The sequence below is a fragment of the Gavia stellata genome, chromosome 5 (genome assembly GCF_030936135.1).
Source record: "Gavia stellata isolate bGavSte3 chromosome 5, bGavSte3.hap2, whole genome shotgun sequence".
Taxonomy (NCBI): domain Eukaryota; kingdom Metazoa; phylum Chordata; class Aves; order Gaviiformes; family Gaviidae; genus Gavia; species Gavia stellata.
In genome coordinates, this window is record NC_082598.1 from 60,069,126 (window position 1) to 60,092,791 (window position 23,666).

Here is a 23,666-nt window from a genome sequence, read left to right on the forward strand (position 1 = left end):
TGAAATTCATGCGCCTCAATCCTGTAGTAAGGAGTTACTTGTGAGGAGCCACCCTCTTTGGATCATTCAATGGCCCCTAGTTCTTGAGCTGGAAGAGGTGATGAAGAGTTGACCTCTATCCCTCTTCTCCATGCAATTAGTGGTATCGGACACTCCCATCATATCCCTTTTCTGTCCTGTAGCCCGTGAGCTCTATTCTTCTTTTTTTCAGTTGAAAGTCCCAGCCTGCTCAGCCATTCTTTGCAGGAACTGTTCCTTGTCACCTTGTCACCCTGCTCCATATCTCTTTCAGGTCTGCTGTCCCTGCTTTTTGAGATGAATGGGTCAGACCTATGGTTGGGATTATCACTGAGCGATGTTTTTTTTGTTCTCTGTTATTCTCTGTTCACTTGTCAATAATACCTAATGTCTGATTTGATTTTTTGACCGCTGTTGAGTGCTGAAAATGACCTTCTTACAGAACTGTCTATTGCAGTACTAAGGTCCTGTTGCTGAGTGACAGTGCCCATCGCTTTGCAAGTAAACCTTGAATGTCTTAATAATCACGTGCTAAAGCTGCAAGACTAATGATAGCAGCTTCAAGGTCTTATTCTTGTGAATTTATTTCTCCTTGTTCTTCTATGGTTTGTGACATCCTGCCTCCTGCTCTGCCTTAGCTTAATCCCCAGTTAGGCAAATCACACAAGTGATTATTCGAATGTAGCTTTAGGAATGTTTTTTGATACTGACAAGAGTGTTGTAAGCGTAGACAAGGTGATTTAAGGATCTGAGAGGCCAATCTGTAGGGAGAAGTAATATTTTTCATTACTTCTTGTTCCCAAGGACAGACTGAAGTATTTGCTGTGACGTTTGCTGTGTTGGATGCAAGACTTGTATGCGCCAAAGCTTGTTTGCTTTTTCAAATACGCAAGCTTTATGCCTCTTTAAGTGCTCAAACTGCAAGCTCTTTCCAAGCAAATTCACAACAATGACACTGCTTAAAAGTACTGAGCATATTTTTGTCTTGGTATAAACAATGCATTAGTAATAATGCCCACTTCTCACTGTGACAGACAAAACAAATCTTGACTTAGGTGTCTTTGGCTCTGGACCTTTGCTATATAGTGAGTGATTCAAGGCGGGCTGTACTTTACCTGAGGGTTTCGAGAGGTGTGGTGTGCTTGCAAGAGTTGATACGGTAATTCCAGTGTGGCACAGGACAGGAAGAGGAGTGGGGGGAGAGGTGAGGGAACACCTCAGAAATGCAGAGCAACACCCGCAGTTAGATCAGATAATATCTGGAAAATAAACAGAGTTGCAATCACGCTGAAGTTGGCACAAAGGGAAAAGCCTGTTGGAAAGTTCACGTATAGCTACTCAGTCTCAATTGCAAGACCCTTGAGGCAAGGAACATGTCTTTCTGCTCTGCTAGGAAACACTCAGCTTGCCTTGGTGTGCTCGTAACACATGGCCTTTTATTTGCCCTTCACTGGCGATAGCAGGAATGTCTGTTTCATTTTGGTGCGTGTTCCTTTTGAAAATCATAGCCTGATTGCATGACTTCTGTATAAGCTACTTGCCTTCTATTTTTAACTTTCTTATTTTTCCTTTATATAGTTACAAACTTCCAAGATAGTGAGATGTAACGGGAAGATCTTCTCTTTTCCTTTCCTATCTGAATGATGCTTAAGACAGAGCAACCTGCTTTTGGCTTGCCCCCTGTATGAAGTAACTGTGATTCCACCTGTTGTGGGTCGTGTAATTTGCTTCTTGGCTAAGGTAGGAGGAGGCACAGGAGAGAAGGTTCTCAGTGCGCACTCTTATCTTCCCTGTGTAATGACCAAGGATAAGCCTTCTGCAAGCACAGAGCAAGATTTACTATGCCAGATTAAACACTTTGGTGTTTGTAGTCTAGCGTTCAGTCTCTTGCAGTATCTGATGCTTTAAGGAAAAATAAATACTACTACCAGGTGAATTCAGTCTGTTAGAAGATTTTTCTTCCTTTTCTTTCCTCTGATCTTACATCAGAACTGTGGAATTGTGTGTCCCAGTGTGGGTGCTGCTTGCACTTTTCAGTGAGATGTTAAAGGCCCCTTTCGTGGTCCATCTCTTGGACTGTGATAAGTAAATTGTGGATATACTGCTGAGTTTCATTTATTGTTGCATAACATGAGGTTATTAGTCACATTCTTCCAAGAGGTTGCAGTGGTGGAATTGGGTTGTGTGGTCTCTCCCCTTTGCTCAAGTACCTTTTTGATGATGACTGGAAATTTTTATTCTGTATATGTACAGGGCCCTGGAAAGATCTGTCTAGATACCGTTAACCATCTACCTGATGTTTCTGAAGTACTGTGTATCCAGCTTTTCTTTGTAATCAAATCAGTTCATTCCCTCCTGTGCTTGTGTCCCAAGCATGTTGATAGTGACTGCTTTTTAGACTCCATTATAACATTGGTCTGGTCATGTGTTCACAGAAAGTATCATGCCTTCTCGAGCCTAAGACATGTTTGACCATTCAGCATTTACTTGGATTTCTTTTGGCAATTCCTTCTCTCAAAAATGTACAAAATGCTCAAAAATGTATCTAATCCTTTACGTTATGTTGCCATTGCTAGAGGAGCTAAGATAAAAACTAAGAAATGCAGAAATGGGCTGAAGGGAGCTAAGGTAAAAACTAAGAAATGCAGAAATGGGCTGAAGGTAACCAGACTGTTTTGTTGGTTTGTAGCCCAGATGCTGACGGTGTGATGGCAGAGGCTTTGCTCACACTCTGGTTCTCCTCCACGGATTCTAGAGAAGCATTGCGAGAAAGAGTTGAAAGGATCTTACGGAGGGGTCTGAGAAAATACACAGGGCCCCTGCGAATAAATGTCAGATCTTCTACCATCTCAAGTAAGTGTATTACATCTCTCTTAAAGGTAGCTCTTGCCCTTTTCTGATTGATGGGACTTGATTTTTCCCTTCTGATGATGGCTGTTACTGGGTCTGAATGGCAGTATTTCCTGCTCATTAAGTTAAAACAAAATCAGTGGCAATGTATAACCCCACCTAAGTCTTTTAAATATGTCTTAAATATGAGCAGTTGCTTTGTGGCCTCACAGTACTGCTTTAGCCTCCCTCCAAACTGCAGCACCAACCTTGTGCTGCTATCAGGGTAAGGAGTAGGAGCCTCACCACAGTGCTTCAGTTCACAGCAACACAAACATGCTCCCTAGGTCTTTGCTTCCCTAATGAGCCTGAAAGTGCAGAAACTGTGCTTGGATGACAGTGGGGAAACAGCCAATGCACTGAAAAAATAATATTTGGGAGGATCAAAATCCTTGCAAATTCCCCAGGGGAAAGGGAAAGAAAGGGAAAATGTTTTTATCTATGTGACTTCTCAGCTGGGGATCTAGCCCCTTCTTTGCAAAGCAGACCTCCATCTGAAGGATATGAAAATTAACAGCACTATCTTCTTCATTTAGTGACTTGCCAAACAGACACTGAAAGGTGGATTTCCCTTCTCTTCAATACTTCTGATCTGCTAGAGAATTTTTGTGCAGGCTTAGACTCTGATCTCTGACTTGGCTTCAGTTATATATAGTCAGCATTTTTTCTGGGTGTCAGACTTTTCAGGAATGAGTTGCTAGTTGAAAGGAAGGGGTAGATACTTGCTTCATTTGTTTTTGCAGACCTTCTGCTTACCCCTAGCACAAGGGCTACAGTACAGCTAATGGGTGGGTACTGGCTGCGTGCTTTTCCACACTAGACTACTTAAACCAGCAGAGATCTGCAGAGGCCAGACAGCTGTGTTGAAAGAACAAGAAGCCTGGGGCAGATTCCATGCTGGATGGATCCAGACTTCCTCCCACTCAGAAATGACCAGGAGCAACCTCTTGTTCTGCCTCTTGGTGCTTGAACTGGGCACGTTGCATTGTGGCAACGCAGTGAAGCTCAAATATGAGCTGTCACATGCCCATTGTTTCTTGATGGGCCAACCAGTCTTCCCCATTGGAATGGCTCAGGATGATAGGTGACATCTCTTTGGGCAAAGAATCACCATTTCTCTGCAGTGTTGCTTATATGCCAGTAGTTCCTGTTCAGCAAAGTGCATGTGTCATTTCTCCCAGATAGAAATAGTGTGTGGGCATCAACTAGAGAGATCCAAAGAGTTTTTGGGGGATTTTTTTGTTTTCTTTTTTTTTTTTTAAAAGACTGTCAGGTCATGATTTAGTGAATTTTGAAGCTTCAGTTTAATTTGGTGCCTTACATAAAGGATAGAATTGGAAGGAGTACAACAATGCTTGTTAGAAAAGGACTTTCATCTTCTCATCGAGTTATCCGATTAGCGGTTTTTATTCAGTCTGGTAAATGTGGGAAGTGACTCAAAACTCTGTTTTAGTTGACCTTGAACTGCACCAGGGCTGTTACAGTAATACACTAGTTGCTAGTTAAAAAAATTGGCTGATATAATTGAATCACAATGTTTTCATTAAATATTTGGTCTCAGTAAAAGATGGCATCTGTGTGTTACTTTGATAAAGCTGTATGATAAAATTCGTGTTGCTTTTCTTGGCTCTCCCAGCCTAACCATAAAACACTGATTACGTAGGTCTACTACTCGCTACAGGACTAGCATTGTGCAACTGTTATACATGACAGAAAGGAACATAAACAATACCTTGCCATTTCTAGGAGATGACAATAAAAGGTTCCATTTGCATCTTTCTTTCCTAATAGGATTTCAGCAGTGCTATGAGGCTTAGGCAAGCTCCTGTTGGTGTTGCCATTTAAGAAACCCAGACTGACTCAAGTGAAGAGTGTAGAATGGAACACTTCTATGCTTTTAGAGGAGATGCAGGTAGCAATTTATAAAGCTCGTCTTCTTCCTCACACCTGGGAGAAGCGACAATTTTCAACAGATCCTGGAAGTCCAGAGAAGGATCTAGGTTTTGCCCTTCCCACTTCTCTCTCCCCTCCTGAAATATCCTGTCCAACATGGTATTTAAACCAAGGAAAGCGAAGAAGCCCTGTTTTTTTCCCATGCTCTACAGCACCTTTCTAAATCTTGCTTCAGTGTAGCTTTGATGCTTTTGCCAACAGGAATCCTTGTTTATCTTGAGGCAACCTCAGAACATTTTCATAATGGCTTGTAAAAAAATCATTAACCTGTTCCTTGTAATCACCTTATCAAAAGATTTTAATTTGGGGGCCATGATATAGCTTAGTTTAGCTAAGCATAGCTAACTAGTTGAACAAATCCAGGTCAGGCACTTATTTACATTGCACGCTAGGAGAGTCTGATAAGGAGAACCTGCTTAAGTCTTCCTCCCCGGATCTAATCATCTTGTTGTTCAACACCATGTCTCAACGTGCACTTCACTCAAAAGTATTTGCTTTGAGGATCAGCTCCAACAAACTCCTGCAGATTGGGTGCAACACTCGGGATCTTCAGCTGCACTTCAGGGCAGCAGTATAAAACTAAGTGGTCTGCCAGACCACGGGTAGAACTTGCTTTGCCTCTTCATTCCTGAGGATTGGGAATAAAGAGGGGATAAAACCTAAACTGACAATGTTTTATTAGTTTAGTTTTTTTCAAAAAGAAAGAGAAGCTTGATCGTATAGATGTGAAAAAATAGCAAGTGTGCAAAACTTAAAGGAAAACAAAATAATATTGACTCTGTTTTGTATCATCACTAAACAGTAGATGTTCTTTACATAGGGCTGCAAAAATACATTTGTATTGGGGTATCTTCAGATGTGTTGTTACTGAAGTCCCTGCTTTCTTATTTAGCTAGACTTCATAGTCCCCTGGTCAAGGACAGCAGTTATCTTCAGACATCCCCTATAGCTTTGATAGAAAATAGGAGGTGATAGAGGTCTTTGCGCTTGCGTACAAACCCCACTGGAAGCCCAAATATTTTTCAGTGGAGAATCAAGCAAACTAAGTCCTATCTTCTCTGAAACAGCAGTGCAAGGGCCAGCAAAATGAGATATCCAAGTTGGGTGACTTGGAAACGCCCACGTTAGGACTTGCTCTTCCCCTGGCACTGAAAGAAGAAGGTGTCTCTGTTTGTCCTCTGTATAGTTCTGGCACCAAAGAGGTCTCCTACAAGGCTGAATTTTTTTTTTCCCAGGGTTTCTTGGTTAGAAGTAGAGTCACCTCACAGCCTGGATCCCTATTAAGCAAAGTGTAGAGCAGCTTGCCAGACTATTTCCCTTTGTCAGGTAGGTTGGAAGTCTCCCAAAATGTATTTTTGGGAATGTAGTTCTGACGTCGGAAAGAAACTGGTTGCAAGATCACTGGCACTGTTCAAAGTGAGTAGGATGTATTCCCACCTGTTGCACAGCCAAGGGTTTTGACCATGAACAGTGAGTCATGAATTGGTTTTGATCAACAAGTCAGCTGTTACTGTTTCTATCTATCTGGCATCTGGGGCTTGCTAAAGCTCCTTACAAATACAAAGTACAGAACCTGGGAGTCAGATTCTCACTTCTTTATAGAGCCTTCTGTGGGACACATGCAAAGGAGTGTCTGACCTGGATGATTGAGGAATGTTTCATCTCAAATAATGTATGTAGCAGTCTGGTTTTTTTACTTTACCAGGCACCACAGCAGCTTGGGGGAGTGGAACAGGACATGTACATCTGTACATTGGGAAATACAGTGGAGATCTGACCTTCCTCCACTTTCATGCCATTAGTTTGGCACAAGGTGGTACATTTCAGTGTTTGCAACAGTCTAGAGAGGCTGATTGAAATGGGAGGAAGTGAAATGTATTTTAAGATGAATATTTTGCAAGGACATGCTTGTGATGAAGGAATTAAGCAGGAAATCATCCAGGCCTTACTTCTTAGATGACCCAGATAAGTTGATTTAATTAATTTCCTCACTCCAGCTCTTGTTTTTCCCTTTCTCTGCCTTGCCTGCAGAGGTTGCAAGTGATTTGGGATGCCCCTACTGTAGTGAGACCTTGATTGCAGCTGGGGCATGAGTGTAGGTCAGGAAGAAAAATAATGTTAAAAACTGTATCAGCCTGGATACACGCTACAGAACTGGTACCTAGTTCCTCATGCAGATCTCTTCTCGGGCTGCCGGTTGCCCAGATGGAGTTGTTGTAAGTACGCTGAGAGGTATGGACCTCTCTGTCCTCGTGGACAGAATTAAGATGGGGGGCGGGGGGGGGGGGGGAAGTCATGGATGTGAGGACAGGTCCAGTGGACATAAGCAGGGAGGGAAGGGCTGAGTGACAGGGACAGTTAGAGGTACAAAGCCTTTGTCTTGTCTCTATCAGGTTACTCTCCCCTGTTGAAGGAATGAAAATTGCATCACCTGTATCTAAGCCATGTCTTGCTACTTCTGAAAGGGTGCATAACTCTAGGGAGGTAATTACTGTTGAGAAAGCAGTGAGAATATTGGAAATTTAGTGGGGAGACAATTTTAGGTTGTATGCACTATGTAACCACACAAGAGTATGACTTCTGCTGAGCTCAAAGCTCATGTTTTGCCTTCTTTCGGGAAACTCCTGCATTTCCTTTTGGGTACAGTTTTTAGAACATGACTGAATCTGCTGCTCACGGCTGTCATTCTCATTTCACTCCAGTACCTGGGGCCTTCATGTTCTTTAACGTAATTAAAGAGTATTAGAGTAGAGCTATTATCCCCACCTCTGTCTGTGCTGCAGGACAGATGTGCTCTGTGACATTGCTCTCAGCAGCCCAGGTTGGTGACCTACAGAGACTTGCCAGAGATCCTTTTGTTGCCTGCATGCACTGTTGTTACCCTAAATAACACTGAAAGGTGAGCCTCCTGTTTCGGATGCAGCTGAGAATTTTGTAATTCTCTCTCTTTTCAAGGAAGTTGTTATTAAAATATGACAAAGGATAGTGGGGAAAATGCTTCCTCTGCTCCCTGGTACATTTCACAAAGCTGTGCTTCAAATGCATGTCCAAGAATGTGTTATTAGTACTGAAGCACGTATTTTTTCTTTTTTTTTTTTTTGTTTACAATCCTCTCCTCCATTCATACCCCATTTAAGATAATCTCTACCTTGCCTTCTCTGTGTGAAAAAACAACTTACACAAGCAAGATGTGGGAACTTGATATAATAGAGGATGGAACATGCAGTTTGCCTTTGAAGCTAGCAGTTATATTATGACATACAGAAAATCAGAGGTGGAAACATTTAAAGAAAATCAAGTTTCTTGTGAGAATCAACATCTGTGAAAAATGATGTAATTGGGTAAAGCTGTATCAGATTTTTAAAATGGATTTCTCATTTTTAATTTTGCAGCCATCTCTGGCCCTTTCCACACTGAAAATGCATAATGTCCCCTAATAATGCATTTGCTTGCTTTGCTTGGACTACTTCAAGATAATGTCTGGTCCGTTTATGTCACTGAGGGTTCTGCCTGTTAATTTCCTTTTAATATAAACACTGATCTCTGTCATGAAAATGAAATGAGGCAGTGGACACAAGATTAATTATTCTGATGCAGTGACAGTGATATTATTTAAAGACATGGCAAAGCGAGCACGTTTTTCTGTAGGAATCTCTGAATCCCTCAGAGATAAGTGGTCACGTTCACTCTCCAGTTAATTATGAACCTGCAAACTTTTAAATGGTTGCCAAACAGGCAAAGGCTTTCGGCACTACTTAGAAATCCTGTCCTTAACTGGCTATTGAATATATAAAATTACCAAAATAAAGATGCTTTCCTGCTCTTGCTTACTCCCCTTTTCTTTGCATGTTTGCTCAAACACATATGTTGAGGAGTAAAAAGAAGTTATTTACTGCTAAATTATTAATCTCAAACAGTAACTGCAAGTCACTATTCTCATTAGTCAGAAATTAAGACCAATAATTTAAGTGTTTTAAGGTTATTCTGTTTACTAAATATGCAAAATAACTGTATTAACAAAATTGCTTGTCCAGTTGGAGAACAGAGCCCTCTTCTGAAAAAGAATCCCTAAGCTGCGTTTCAATAGATTGCTGTGATTTTAATTTAAACAGTAGTTTTCTCTTTTAAGTTAGGCAAGCTCTAATTAAATAGCAAGTTTCATTTTACAGGTTGGCAACGTATGTTCAAGTTGAACTTGTTCTTGTTGACAGTGGAAGCCTGAACACTGTTTTCCTAAATGCGGCACAAACAACTATTTTTGCAGCTGTATGTGGCTGGGACAAGATATGACACTTTAATTGTTACTAATTGATGCTTTTTCTTGGTAGTGCAAACAACTAGGGCAACTACTAAATGAGCAGGGCAGCGAAATTGTCTCTCGTGCCTTACGAGAGATTGCTTCAAGGCAGGGCTTGCAACATGTTGGCTGGCACAATGCGAACAGCTACGCTGTTGACCAGGCCGAAAATGTCAAGCTAGTAACAAACGAAGGCAAGCCCCTAATGAGGTAAGCCAGTAAGCAACCTGATTTTCAGCAATATCCTGTAACCCAAAGTGCTCCCTGCTTTTGATGGGGATCTACTGTGGGCTCAGCTTATCTGAAAATAGTGTCAGTTAGTTCAGGTTTCCAAACACATACGTTTGCTCTGGGTTTGGGATCTTGGCTTTGAGTCCTGGGTATTGTGCCCTTCATTTCACCTGTCCTGATCTGCATGACGGGTTCCCGGGTCTGTTGCCAGACAGACCTGCTTTCACCTCTTAAAAACTCCCTTTACTTTGAGGCTTTCTCCATTGCTGTGGTGCTTTCTTCAATACTTGTGTTCCAGCTCCCAGGGTGGGATACACGGTCAGGGCACTGTATCTGGCAGACCTCTAAAGCAAAGCAGTGGCCCCACCCTGGTGAATACAGCATTGAATTTATTGACAGATGTCACTGGCCTTTTCCTTCAGCAGTGGGTGGAAGAGGACATCAGCTGCATAGTCCTGATAAAATATGCTAAAATTCAAAACTGTACAGACATGCTATTTAAGGCTTGCACTGTGTGTGCGTAAGGCTTGTTTCTCCAATTACACTCAAGTCGGTCCAGCTGGAAGCGATGGGTAAAATTTTGCCCATGTGAGGTTTGTACTTTTTTCTAGGTGCCTCGTTTAAAAAGGCAAACAGAGATATAGACAGGTGCCTTGCAGAACAACCGTGTGACTCACAGCCAAACTCAGTGCAGTGAGAACATGCCAATTGAATTGCTTCCGGCACTGCGCTTGAACAAGCTGGTTGCTCCTTTTGTCTTCTCGATGAGCTTTGCAACATAATGTAAGTGTTAATAATTGACTGCAGGATTTATAATTAAGCATTATGAGGTAAATGTCTCTCCACCCAGAGAGGAGCTAAAAAAACATTATTATCAATATTGCACTTGAAGGCAAAGGGTGCTCTTTCATTGTTGATTACATTTGTCGGTTTCTTACCGGTTTCCAGCTATAAAATATTAGTGACCCAAACGATGAGCTAGTTCGGAAGGTTGTATGAATTTCTAGGAAAACATTGAATGCCCATCATAGTTGAAATAAACGAGTAGGGCTAGATTTTTCAAAGCACTTCTTGCCAATATAAATATACAGGTGAAGCAGCCAAATCCTTAGCACAGCTCAGCACCCTGTTTTTTTCCCCTCGCTTTAACTTACCAAACAGTAATGTTTACACCACTGCTGAATCTCTCTGCTGGCCTAGCTTCTACTGTCTGGTGTTACTACATTTCGATGTAAGGGATCTTGGCAACAACCAACTATATTACCCATGGAAATTCACAGAATACAACTGACATTCCTGAAATGCAGAAGGACCTGTACTTTGGGGTTTTCCTCCTTCTTTCATAGGAATTGAGAAAGTACAAGCAATTTTACCAAAAGGGGACCTCACAAGTTGTTGCTTGCCTACCAGTAAAAGTTATTTATCTTTATTATGTCAACAGTTCCTGTTTATAGTGAAGAAGACTGTGTTGCTGTATAAATGTCCAATTATAACTTATCTCCCATTCTTCCAAAATAAAGCAGCAGCTGCATGCACGTACGGCAGCCCTCACACTGCCTTTGCTCTGTAACATTCCCTGCAGTCAAGCTGTACATGCACTGGAGTTCTGTTTGTTTCCTTTTTCTATCATAATCTGCTTAATGTCATATTAAGAAATGAATGAGTACACCTCTAGTAATGGTGGATTGCAAACATGCAATTCACCCTGCATACCAGGAGGAGTGTCAAGCCCACAACCAGAATGCAAATGATACAAGCACAATAGATGACAAGTATGAGCCAGAGCCCTTTGCATTCAAAAGAGACTCCTCCTGGCTTGGTGTGGTTTTGGATCAAAACTAGGATATTATTCTGTGTAGCTGCAAAGAGAAAAGAGAAATGAAGTAAGTGGATAAGGACAGGGATCTGCTGAGAAGGGCTGTCCAGCCGCAAAATGTGAAGTTGTGGATGCTGTACAAGAACCACTATATCATTTAAAAATTGTATTGAAAGGGATTTTTTTTATTTAATTTTTATTTTTTAAACTTGTCTTGACTGCTGGCAACTAAAACGGTAGCTCTAGTAAAAACAGTGTTCTGGAAGAAGGGGAATAGACTTACACCTTGAGCCAATGCTTGTTATTGTCACCATGAGCATATTCTATTGTCCTTAAACATACAACATGCGTATTAAAGGAGGGAATGTATTGCTAGAACCTGCTATGCCATGCGATAAATTGCTATCAACTATCTCTTTTAGTATTAATAGTGTACCAGACACCCTGTTGCTCAATAAGATAGGAGAAAGGAGAGTGAGCGACTGCTATTGTAAGCTGGCATTGCTGCAGTGAAGTCAGTGCCTTCTGATCTCGAAGAGGTCACAGAGTGAGTACCAGATCTCCTCTGGCCCTCACTCTGGTGGGAAATGTGGCCAGTTGATTTTTTTTTTTTTTTTTTTTTTTACAAAAAAGGAACTTCAAATTTTGCCACTGTAAAAATTTCTGCCCAACAAAATTGTGGATATTGAGTAATACAGGACTTGTTTCGTCTGTACTCCCCTCCAGAAACATCAGGGTCCAGCAGGATGGGGGAGACCCTGTGCCTGCTCCTCAGAGGATATTGGCTGGCTGGAGAACAGCAAGCAGCACCGCAGAGAGGAGTGCACTCGGCAGCGCAAGAACGTGACCACATATGAGCCACGCTGTTTTTCTAGCAGCCCCTCTCAGCCATACCTCCTGCCGTGCCCTGTAGTCAAAAAGCTGTTGGGTGGGTCGACTATGCAGATGGGAAACCTTGCCTGTGCTGTCCTGGCCTTACCCTGACTGTTTTCTTTGTTGTAGGTATGGAGACGAAAAGAGCAGAAGCCCTCTTCAATGACAGTAAGTGAGGGCTTTTAAAGCCTGGGAAATCTCTGATTGTTTTAATTAGCATTAATAGTCTCTAAGCGCTTTTCCTGGCCCTTAAAAGCCTTCTCTCATCCTCCTGTCTAATGAATGTGACCTTGTACTTCACACACATGAGCCGTGTGTTTAGAAATCCTGCTCAGTCATGAGAAAGCCTTTTTTATTAGTGTCTTCTGGGATACTTAGGAAGACTGGCTTGAAAATAGTGGTGATAGGGTAAAAATCCCTTCTAGAAAAAGTCTGCACCCGCTACTGAGTTCCCTGGTCAGAATTTTTGCAGTGAGATGTTCCTTCTGTTAAAAATATCAGCAATTGTGTAAGAAAAGAGCAAGTGCTGAGGGCTCTATAGAAATCCCCAGGGAGGAGACACGCAGGTCCTGCTGCATAGGTGCCTGTGGCATACTTCTGCCTCCAGCAGTGCTGGTGTGAAAGGTGGAAGGTGCATCTTAAATGTAAACCCTGCCATCTAGGAAACAGAGGACTTGGCCAGTGAGGGCTGAGCACTGTAATGTTCAGGACACTTGTTTATTTACTAGCCTGATCCAGTTGCTGTTGGTACCACTGAGAGCTTTTAGGCTATCTGCTTAATTGCGTATTTGAACACGCAGAGACTAAGCCATGTTTCTACATGAAAGCTAAGACATTTCAGATGACACCTAGGTGTACGTAGTAAAAATTGAGTGAGCGAGGAGGACTTCCAAGAAATAAAGGAACTTAATGGCTTGGGCTAGTTGACTGCTTTAATGTCAGGCACAGCAGCTAGCTGAAAGGTGTACTATAACGTGCTAAAGGCGGGAGAGTCCTCATCACGGATTTGAGTGCATTTTATATTTGAGCAGATTATAGTTAGAAGCAATCTCTATTATAAATTGATTAAAACATACTTAAATAGAATACTTTGTCAAGTCTAATCCTGCCTGCACAGGGCAGACACCCTGTCCTCTGTCTCCTTGATGAACTGCATCTTGGAGCAGTGACTGCAGAATCTGTTTCATGTATACTTGTCTTGGATGCTGTAGCATAACAATTCATCTCCACCTTGCTATCTGTTATTTTCCTATATACACATTAAATGATGAGATTTAAACCTGAATATGTACCAGCATGTTGTTCAATTGGTGCTTTAAGGATGGCAGCTAGCAGAGACCTCTAACACCGCCTGCGAGCAAAAGCCGGTAGGATTGGGCACATGCAGAAGAGTGTGGAATAATGGCTTTCTGTGTGCTCTCAGAAACTGGGAATATGTCATTGTCTTTAGTGTGCATTGGAAGGAAGGACCATAAGGAAATGTATAGAAGTTACATCAGCCTGTGATTATAATGAAAATGTTCTGGATTTTGGAATGGCTAGTAGCACAAAATTGTTCCTTATGGAAATACAAGACAATATGATTGGTCTTCTCTAGGTATTGCTGTAGGGGTTAAGTTGAGGTAGTTGTGTTTTAAAGATGTTTTTAAGCTTTAAGAGAAGGAAGTCAGCTCATTTGGAGATTAAATAGCCATAAAAAGCCATCTTTGCTTACAAGTTGGATTTCTGTTAACTCTGGGAAGGTTTGATCAGTTCCTTAGCAGCAGGCTGTCAAGTAATGGAAGATTAAATAACATCACTTTTTGGGTCCATTTTAGGTGCTGCTGTTCTGGGGCACTGATGGAACTGTGAGTTTTTCCCTGTGTTTTGAACATTGACCGCTCAGGTGGTTGCTAGGATTGTGCAGTTTTAGGACCAGGAATTGAGGATTACCAATAGCTTTCAGGAGGCAGACATGTTAGTGCAGACAGTCTTATCAGTTGTGGTATATTCTCCAGTTTTCCTTTCACACAGCAAGTTTTGGACAAGTAGATTTAGATTTCACTGATTTCCTTCATTGTGGTTTTAAATCTCAGAACAGGACAGACTCTACACTGAGCACATGAGCTTCTCAATATTGTATGACTCTTTTTTTCAAATTTATGAACAGCTTTCCACCCCCTGTGTTACTGCTGCTGCTTTTGGACTATGAGGTGCTGTTAACATAACCTTGTGCAGATCCTAGCAGGAAGGGGCAGAGGTTACACTCTGCGTGGCTCCAATGTTTTCACTTCTGAGGACTTCAAGGGCCCTGGCAGCTCTTCAGTGACATACTACAGATCTCTGCTTTGTGTGCCCCTCTGGGTCATTGTCTGCGGGAGACAGGCAGTGCAACGGTTCGGATTGTGTTGTCACTATACAAATAATTCTTAAGCTCTGTCTCTTTTTCAATGAATTGGGATAGTCCTTTCTGTCAACTTTCCTAATGTCTAGCTGGAATCGGGGCCTGGATGAAAACTAGTGGGTCTTGGTCCAGGTAAGATGGATTTGGTGCGGTTTGGATGGGAGAAGACAGCTGAAGCAGCTCTGTCCACTGAGGAAGTTTCTAAAGCTACAGGGGAGCTTCAGCTGCTCCTGAATATCCTGAGTTTAGTGGCTGAAACCATGGATATTTTAATTTCTCTCTGGGTTTGGAGGGTAATACTTTTTGTCATGGATGCACACCGTGCTGGAGGTATCCATGCCTTTGTCATCTCTGGCTTGGATTACTGTGATGCTCTTTGCCTGAAGTGCCTCTCCAGGTCCATCCACTTGCAGACTGCCATTTGTGCAATGCGCAGTTGCCTCTTTCCAGGTGACGTCTTGCTGATGTAATCTGCGTGCATGCATGGTAAAACCCCATGGCTTGGATCATTCCCATCTTAGATTTTGCCTTGTTCGTGTTTTATCCTAACGACAAATTACCTGGGACGTTGAAGCTAGCAATCCCTGTATTTGGGAATTGTCCTGGGTGTGTGGTGAAGGTTTCGATTCCTGATTTGGGCTGCTCACGCAGCTAGGCCTGAATCGTTGACCATCGTGGCTTTCCATAATAGCCAGTTATTCATTCAGGCTTCTAACAGAATGGGCTGTGCATGAGGATCTCTGATTATGGGGGCTGGTGGAAGGAATGTTTTCTTGTTACTGTTAATACTGTTAGAGAACCTAGCTGGTGTGTAATTTTACATAAGTTTTCTACAGCCACTGGCACGCATATTTACTAAACAGCCGAATAGCTAATACACTCTTTCTCCTTTTTGACAGTCTGTGGGTTACGGCAGAATAGATCAGTCAAATCAATGGCAAAATCATCGTCATTGCGAATAGTCGGCGGATTGTCTTCTGCAGAGACCGGGGACTGGCCGTGGCAAGCTAGTTTGCAGTACAATAATATCCATCGCTGTGGTGCAACACTCATCAGCAATACGTGGCTTGTATCTGCAGCTCACTGCTTCAGAGAGTAAGTCCCCATCTTAGAAAGAATCCTCAGCAGAATGTGCCCCATGCCTGTCAAGTTGTGTGTCTTTCCAGATTTGCACCATGCCCCTGACTCTTTCCAGGGGAACGATTTTCTGCCTTGGAGGAGAAAAGTCAGGGTTAAGCAGACCCATCACTTGAATGTTTCAATGAGAAATTAAAGGCTGACTCTTTGGGGCAGAGCTGGTAATTGTATGAGTAGAAATCAATAGCTATTGCATATTGAGCGAAGAAGTACAGAAAAGATAATGTGACTGAAATGGCAGAGTATTTGTTCCCTGTTGCCCTAAATGTTTCTAAAGGTGCTCTTTTGTGCTACAACTAGGTTGCTGCTGCTGCAGGCTGCTACCAGAAGTTATAATCCCACATTCCTACCCCTCTATTCAGTCACGCACTCCCAGCACTTTTTTTTGTTTCAAGCATGGCAATTGTGAAGCTGCAAGGCATGTGAGATGGAATAGCTGATTGAACAGATTATTAACATGCAAAGAGAGCAACAGAGATGAAGAGTTTTCTAGCAGAAGAGCTTTTTGATTTGATTACACCCTGCGGCCACGCAATGGCTAGATCAGGGACAAGGAGCAGGGGAGGAGTATGAGACCATGGTTGAGGAGGGAATGCAGGATTGCCCTCTTCTAGCAGCAGCCCACAACTATGTGGGACACAGTGTTATGGAAAGTGATGGATGCCTTAAGAATCTAGTAGGGAGCTGGCTTGAAGGAGCTTTACAGTAAAGATGCTCACCAAGTTTAAAGTCCCAAACACTTATATTTATGGCTAAATACTTACAGCACTCTTACCTTTTCCAGCATGAGTCACCCTCAGAAGTGGACTGCTACTTTTGGAGCTCTTTTGAAGCCACCAAGCTTGAAACGATCAGTCAAGACTATTATTATTCATGAAAAGTACCGCTACCCAGAACACGATTATGACATTGCACTTTTGCAGCTCTCTAAACGAGTTGAGTTTACGAGTAGCATACACCGCGTTTGTCTGCCTGAGCCATCTCAGACTTTTCTGTACAATACTTACGCTGTCATCACAGGCTGGGGAGCACTTACCAATGACGGTGAGTCCTGAGTCTACCAGGCGACCTGTGCGTTACATAAACAGTGGCTCTGGTCTACTACTGAATTGCTACCACTTCTGTAGCAATATGTTGTATGGCAGCAAGCCTTAATGCTTTGTGTATAAGCAATAGGTTTGTTTAATAGTAAGCAGCAGTTTCTTGTTCTAAAATTAGATTGGGCAAAGACAGAGCTACAATCCAGTGAAGCAGAAAACAGGAAGACGACTGTTCTCTTTTTCCAGCCTTTCCATTTCATATTGTAAATTCTTAAGACAGGTAGTCCAGCCATACATGTGTTTATATAGCACCTAAAAAAATATTCTCCCAGCCCTCGCCAGAAGCTACAGATAACTCTGTGGGCTTTCAGGTAAATGTGCAGAGTGAGCTGCAGATGGTGACTTACCCGAGCTCGCACTCTTATCAGGCCACGCTAAGAGTAGACTTAACAATGGAACCAAGATGTCTTAATTTCGTATCATCTGCCCAAATTGCTAGGTAAATTTGCGTTCCATGGTATTATACAGAACATGTATAAAATATATGGGTTTACACTTACGGCACTATGTACCATGCAATTGTTACTTCTGTCTTAATGGTACAGTTCCTAAGTGAGACTATGAGTATGTACATTTTCCTTAAGGGTCTAACCTAGACCGATCAACAAGCAAAACCTCTACATTAACCAAGTCCAGCTGGTCTTCTGTAAGAGAATGTTAAATGCTCCTCCTGTATCTTAACTCCTGCAAAGTAATTCTGTTGATAAATACCCAAACTATATTTTTCCCTCAGGTCCAACTCCAAATGCTCTTCAGGAAGCAACAGTGAAACTTATCGACTCAAACACTTGCAACAGAGAAGAAGTTTACGATGGGGACATAACACCCAGGATGTTGTGTGCTGGATACATGGAAGGAGGAGTAGATGCTTGTCAGGTAACTGTAGCTGAAAATTAGAAAGGAAAACTTCTAATGCTGACCCCAGTATCTGGTTGACCAAATCTTAACTGACAGTGTATTAGTCCTTTAAACAGGCTCCATTCAAACAGGAATTAAGTTGTAAAATTAAATAGCATTTAGTACACATCACTTAGCACATAAAACCCATACTAAGAGAGCTAAATTAATATAATATTCAGAATTTAAACCTTTCATAGCATGAAATGAAATTCTTATTCTGTAACTCAGAATACCTGCTACAAGCCCATTTGCTTCTCATAAGATCTTGTGTGTGAAATTTAACTAACAATTTGCTTGCAAAGTGATATGACAAGACATTGAATGCTGAAATACTAAATATGAGCTAAAAATTAAATGTCTCAGGTAGCCAAGACCAGACACCTGTACAGTTGGGAAGGAAGAAGTTTAAGAACGTAGCAGTTAAGCTGCCTGCAAAAATACACTATCACTCATTGAAATTAAATTCTGCACTGGATCATCTCATAACAGATCTGTTATGATACGATCTTTGGTAACAGACTTGGATCAGTGGAAGGAAAACTGTCAGAAACAAAGATAACTATAAGGAAGCTAGGTGTAAAAGGAATGGTAAGGATACATGTGTGGTGCAGGTTTGCAAATATTGCAAGGAGATGCTTATGTTCAAACAAAAATATTTCCATAAAGATAACTTTTAAAAAGGTGATTTCTATTTATGTTATTTATGAAGAATGTACTCCTAAGTGCAGGTTTGAAACAGAACCTTTCCAGAATCCCAGTCCTACAGATTTATGCCCAAAGCAAAACTCCCTGCAGAATAAGTCTGGGAGGCTCAACTCCTCTGTTCCTGTCTGGCTCAGCATTGAAGAGACCTGAACAGAAGGGTGCAACTGCTATTTATTTCAGTAAAGCATTTTGGTGGAAGATGGGGAATTTGGTCTGTTGTGTGAGGATTGCTTTTCAGCCTGCAAGGTTTCCAGTTTAACTATTATTACCATGTCATGCTATTAACATTATCTGAATTCAGCCTTTGAAAGTGGCTAACAGCTTAAGGACATATTGTCTAATTAGAAGACCAAGTTCCTGATGAAATCCTTTTTGAAAAGCTATTACTGCAAGTGACTAAAAGGATTTGTTGAAAGGATAATGGTTACTGTAAAAAAAAAAAAAAAAAAAAAAAAAAAAAAGTTCCTGTTGGCTTAGATTGCTGTATATATTTATGTTTCCCTACTTTGTACGAGGAGGAAGACAAGGCAGGTGGGAAGCAGTGTTTCACAAAACAGAAGAGAAGCACTTTTTTTTTTACTGTAAAACCAGAGAGACAGGTCAGGAGGTTCCATGGCAAACAGGAAAAAGCCACAGACTTCTGAGTCAAGTTTCAGAAACAGCCTGGACTCTGCACAAATGGCAGCTCTTGAAATACTGCTTGCTTTCTTCTCTTACTGGATGCACCCTCCTGTCTATGGAGAGAATTATATTTTCCCTTCCGATCAATTAAATCTTTTTTCCCCCTCCTCTTTCTCTAGGGGGATTCTGGGGGGCCACTGGTTACTCCAGACTCTAGACTGATGTGGTACCTCGTGGGAATAGTGAGCTGGGGAGACGAATGTGCCAAACCAAATAAACCTGGAGTTTACACACGAGTGACTTACTTCCGTGACTGGATTACCTCAAAAACAGGCATCTAATTCCAAAATCAAAAAATGGATTTATCTACAAAGACTGCATGTAACTCATATTTGTCTCTAATTCTGAAAGGTTATTTTTTTAGTGTATATATATTGCTATGTAGTTTTGGTTGAAGCAACCTTTGCCTGCAGCAAGCGCTATCTTTGCTGTCGGAGATCCTAGCCCCTTGTGAATTTATACTAAACGTATGAGATTGCCTGCCTCATCTTTGAGCCTTGAAACGTTCTCACTTATCAGAAATTATGAACTGACATCATTAAACTAACATGTAAAAGCTACCAATTTACCTGCTTTATAAATACAAACGTTTTCCAGGGAGAAAAATAAAAGACATTTTTCTTCAGCCATGGCTGAGGTCTGAAGCTGAACCTTCTTCCTCCAGTGAAGCAAATGCTGTCACAGCTGTGTTTCTAGCAAAGCAAACCCTTGATTATTATTCTTGTCGGAGACCATCATCTGCACGGACTGCAGCCGAGACCCTGGATGCTCGCCCTGCTCGGTGGCCTTGATAGCTAACAGTGGATCAGGCGGGACTGAGGGTAGGTCCTAGCTGAGGAAAAGGAGGATTTCTGTGCTTGCCGTAAGTTGGAAGGGAAAAGAGAAAAGCTTGATGTTCTTCTTTCGAAGCACGTTTTTAACAGGAAATCTTTTGTGGATTCTGTGAAGCTCAAGTTACTTGAAAGTGCTATTGTGGAAGTGCTTTATCACAATACTGTGCTGCTACCTCTGTACCCGTTGCCTTCTAGATCTACTCTGTTCAACTCACAATATGCTTAAGATACAGAAACACAAGCTCTACCCCAACTTGTTTGTAATAACTGTGTCCCCATGATCAACTTCCCTGGAAGGAAACCCAGCATTTAAATTTGTGCTAAAGGAAAAATAAATATTCACCACAAATAAACTGGGAACTACCTTTCTCGTTCAAGAAATAGAGTGCTTTTCCAAGGGCATGCTAGCTAGTGGAAACCACCTCACTGCAAAGAAGCAATTAGTGATACTGTCTTGCTTCACTGATGGATTCATCTCCTCCATGAATGAATATGATCCTGTCTTATGAGGTTGAAGAGTAATTTCATATTAAAGAACAGTCCTGATAAGAACATCAGAGGAAATGCAATCCTTATACCCCGATTAAGCACACTTCCTACCTCTGTGGATGACATCTCATGGATTGCTGGTGGAAGGGGGTCCAGTGATATGACCATTGCTGTCCCCTAGAGCCCAGGCCTTCAATATGGGGATCCAAAATGTCAATCCAGTACTGTCTCCTGCGGTATTTGAATGGCCACTGGACTGCTACGGCTGTGAATGCAGGACCCACAGGAGTCTGTATGAGACATGAAAGAAGCTGCAAGCCCCACAGCTGAACCTACTACAGCTGAAAGTTTTTCTGAAGCATCCTGCCTCCCCTTCTGCTCTCAGGACTGGGTCTCTTCTCAGCCTTCCCACTGCGCAAGCTCTCCAATGATCATCATCCCAGGGAATGAGATGCTCGGCATTTCTTGAAAACTCACACCCTGAATGACAAGTCTACATATGGATGGAAAAACCTATGTTTAAGCCTCGGTGGTGGAGGAGGGGGTTGTCTCATTATTAGGCTCCTTCCAGTCTTTCTATGTATCTTTTGAATTTCAGTAAAAGACAAGATGCCTTATCTCAGAAAGAAATCCATTGAAGGTTTTAGATTAGTTGTGGTTTTGAAATAGTAGTATTTTTAGTCTCATATTCCATGTCAATTATAAAATTAAAAGGATCTTGGGACAGTTAGGAGGATAGTTAGATGCAGCAAATCCGTTTCCTTAATTTATTGATGAAGTTTGTAACTTACGCACTTTTGAGTTGCTGCTATTTTTCAACTAAGAATTTACTCTGGGCCAGGTTCAGTTACAAAAGAGAAGCTTCATGGAGTTTTGGATTAGGTCACCTGGAGACACTGTTTTCTTCTAGTGTTCAGGTCCCCTTTTTTTGAAGACATCCTTTGGAAAAAAATTAGGTTTTTTGTGCCTCTTACTGCTTTGGAGGTGAAAATCATGACAAGTGTCCTTCCTTATAATCAGCTGATGAATTGCAATTGAAAGTAAACAGTAGTTCACTTTCATAGATAGCTAAGGCTTTGTTTTGCACTTCAGTTTATCTTTTTGCCTAGCAAATGGAGGGGCAACAATAAGGAGGTGAGGCCCAGATTAGATACAACTCCCGTAAACTGGTTCCTACCTCACACTGCAAGTGACATGTATATCTAATACCTTTAAAATGAGAAAGGTAGCCTTTATTTCAGATTTTCTCGTGAGAGGCCAAACAGCCAAGAGGTGTGTGGGGGAATTTCTACCTTACTCAGGGAGTCCTGAGCCAGCCAGATGCACTTTTCACAGATTATTTTTTTTTTTAAGCAAACTGTCTGGCCTGGGTTTGTCTTATACTTCATGTCAGTGTTTTATTTATGAAGACTCTGTTTGTTTTCTGCCCTAGAATAAAGCAAAGAGAATATTATGTGATTAAAGAAAAGATTTTTAAAAACCTTTTATTATTGTTAAGATTTAGCAGGGATTTAAATGATAAAAGGTAATATATTTCATAACATTAAATGTATTTAAAAACAATTGCTCATTTTTTGTCCTTTTTTTGCTTAATGATAACCAAGCTAAAAATTGTATATGATGCAAAATAGACTAATCTTCCTTGTTTTGATATAAGACTATTCTAAAACTACAGCGCGCTCTGTGCATTCCCCATCCTAGGAATTGTTTTTCTTTAACAGTGGTTGGAGCTTTACAGATCTTTCAGCAAAGACAAGGTGGGACATCTGCTTTTCTAAAATATTCAAAGGTGAATTTCAGTTAAGTTAGCGCTATGCAAATTTGAGAATGGATCTGAAGCTTCATCCAAGAATCCACTACCTTGTTTCTGGCCTTGGAAAAACTCATCCTTGTAATGTGGCATTCCTGGAAATTGGCTGTAGGGAGGTCTACGCAGCTGACATACCAATTCTTCTGAGATTTCCCAGGCAGATTTAAAGCATCAAGAAACACATTCCAAACTTCTGGTTATTCAAATCAGGTTGTTTGAGGCTTGCCCAATGCTAATTTTCAGCCTGGAGCATAAGTAGTGAAGAAAGAAGAGGCTGATTGCACAAGGCCTCATCACGTGAGGAGGTCTGGTTGAATGTCATCAATCTGTCATCGGGACTCCTTATGTAAGTAAAGCTTGTAGAAACTCCAATTCCATATCTGCTGTTCCTGTTAACAAATTAGAAGAGCCGAGAGCCAAAAGGTGTTGTTTAACCCAATGAATATTAATCTGGCAACTCGCAGCCTGCGTTAAGAGATGCACGTGCGTGGAAAAGCTGGCTCTTGCTTTTGGAAGTGCATTCATACACATGTCAGTGTGGAATCAGCTTAGGTAATCGGAGCCCTTGTTTATCTGGATCAGGATTTTAACAACATTGTTAACGTGGTTTCTAGGAAGGTGTCACTTGCTAGAGCAGCCTTAAGTGACAAGATCCTTTGGCCCACCCCATTGGGAAGCTGGAGTCCTTTTAAACATGCCGGCAAAGCACTCCTACGCCGCACGTTGTGCCAAAAAGAGGAGGCAAAGCCTTGCCAGTCAGCACCTTGCTCCTGCAAGAGCTGATTGCAAGCCATAGCCTATGACAGGATGTGTGGAAACCCATTGAAGGATGTTGATGTGGATTTATGGTCATTTCTACGCTGGCCTGTGTGCTAAACTGAATTGTGTTGGCCTTAGTACTTTCAAATAACACATTTTTAGGGAGAAAACTACATAGAGTTTTGTCTGTTAATTTGCTTGTTAACTAAATGAATAAGGGAAACAAATGCATCGCCCCCCTCCCCCCCAATCCGCACTTTGGAGTCCCCATTAAGAATGCGAAATCGTGCCCGGAAATCAGGAAATTAAAAGACTAAAAAAAAAAAATGCATGTGCAAGTGGCTGGGATTTTCCCAGCAGATGGATATATCAGCTTCAGCTCCTTTTGAAAATACTGGCTCTAAGGATGTATTCAATACCCGCAAGCAGAATGGATCTACAGTAGTGCACATAAACTGAAGTTACAGAGATTTTGGGGCATGAATAGGCTTGAGTCCAGAGGTGGTGGTGTTCTGACCACAGCCACGTACCGCTCATTGCTTCAGCAAGTCAGTTAAACTGACCGCCTTGCTTTGTACCTTTTGCCCATCCCAAAAGCTATAGCAGACTGTAACATGGTACAAATACGGAGTTGGGATTTCCTTTAAAATTAATTTATTTAACCAAATTTACTAAGATTTTATGGTTATATGTATTTTTAAAAGAGAATTCTATGGGGAAAAAGAAAAGTCAAATGGCTCAAGATGTTTCAAATTTTGCAGTCTTGGAAAACAAGAGAAAAACCTGGATTTT

The 23,666-nt window shown here is 41.6% G+C and overlaps 1 protein-coding gene across 1 annotated transcript in view; it reads left to right on the forward strand.

The window, feature by feature from the left end:
* Positions 1–19,264, forward strand: part of LOC104258898 (transmembrane protease serine 11E-like) — a 42,154-nt gene extending 22,890 nt beyond the window's left edge. The window contains exons 5-10 of the mRNA XM_059818030.1: positions 2,708–2,871; positions 12,207–12,245; positions 15,360–15,555; positions 16,382–16,641; positions 17,431–17,573; positions 19,103–19,264. Of these exons, the coding sequence (XP_059674013.1) occupies positions 2,708–2,871; positions 12,207–12,245; positions 15,360–15,555; positions 16,382–16,641; positions 17,431–17,573; positions 19,103–19,264 (964 nt within the window). The remainder of the gene's footprint in view (positions 1–2,707; positions 2,872–12,206; positions 12,246–15,359; positions 15,556–16,381; positions 16,642–17,430; positions 17,574–19,102) is intronic.
* Positions 19,265–23,666: the final 4,402 nt, after the last annotated feature.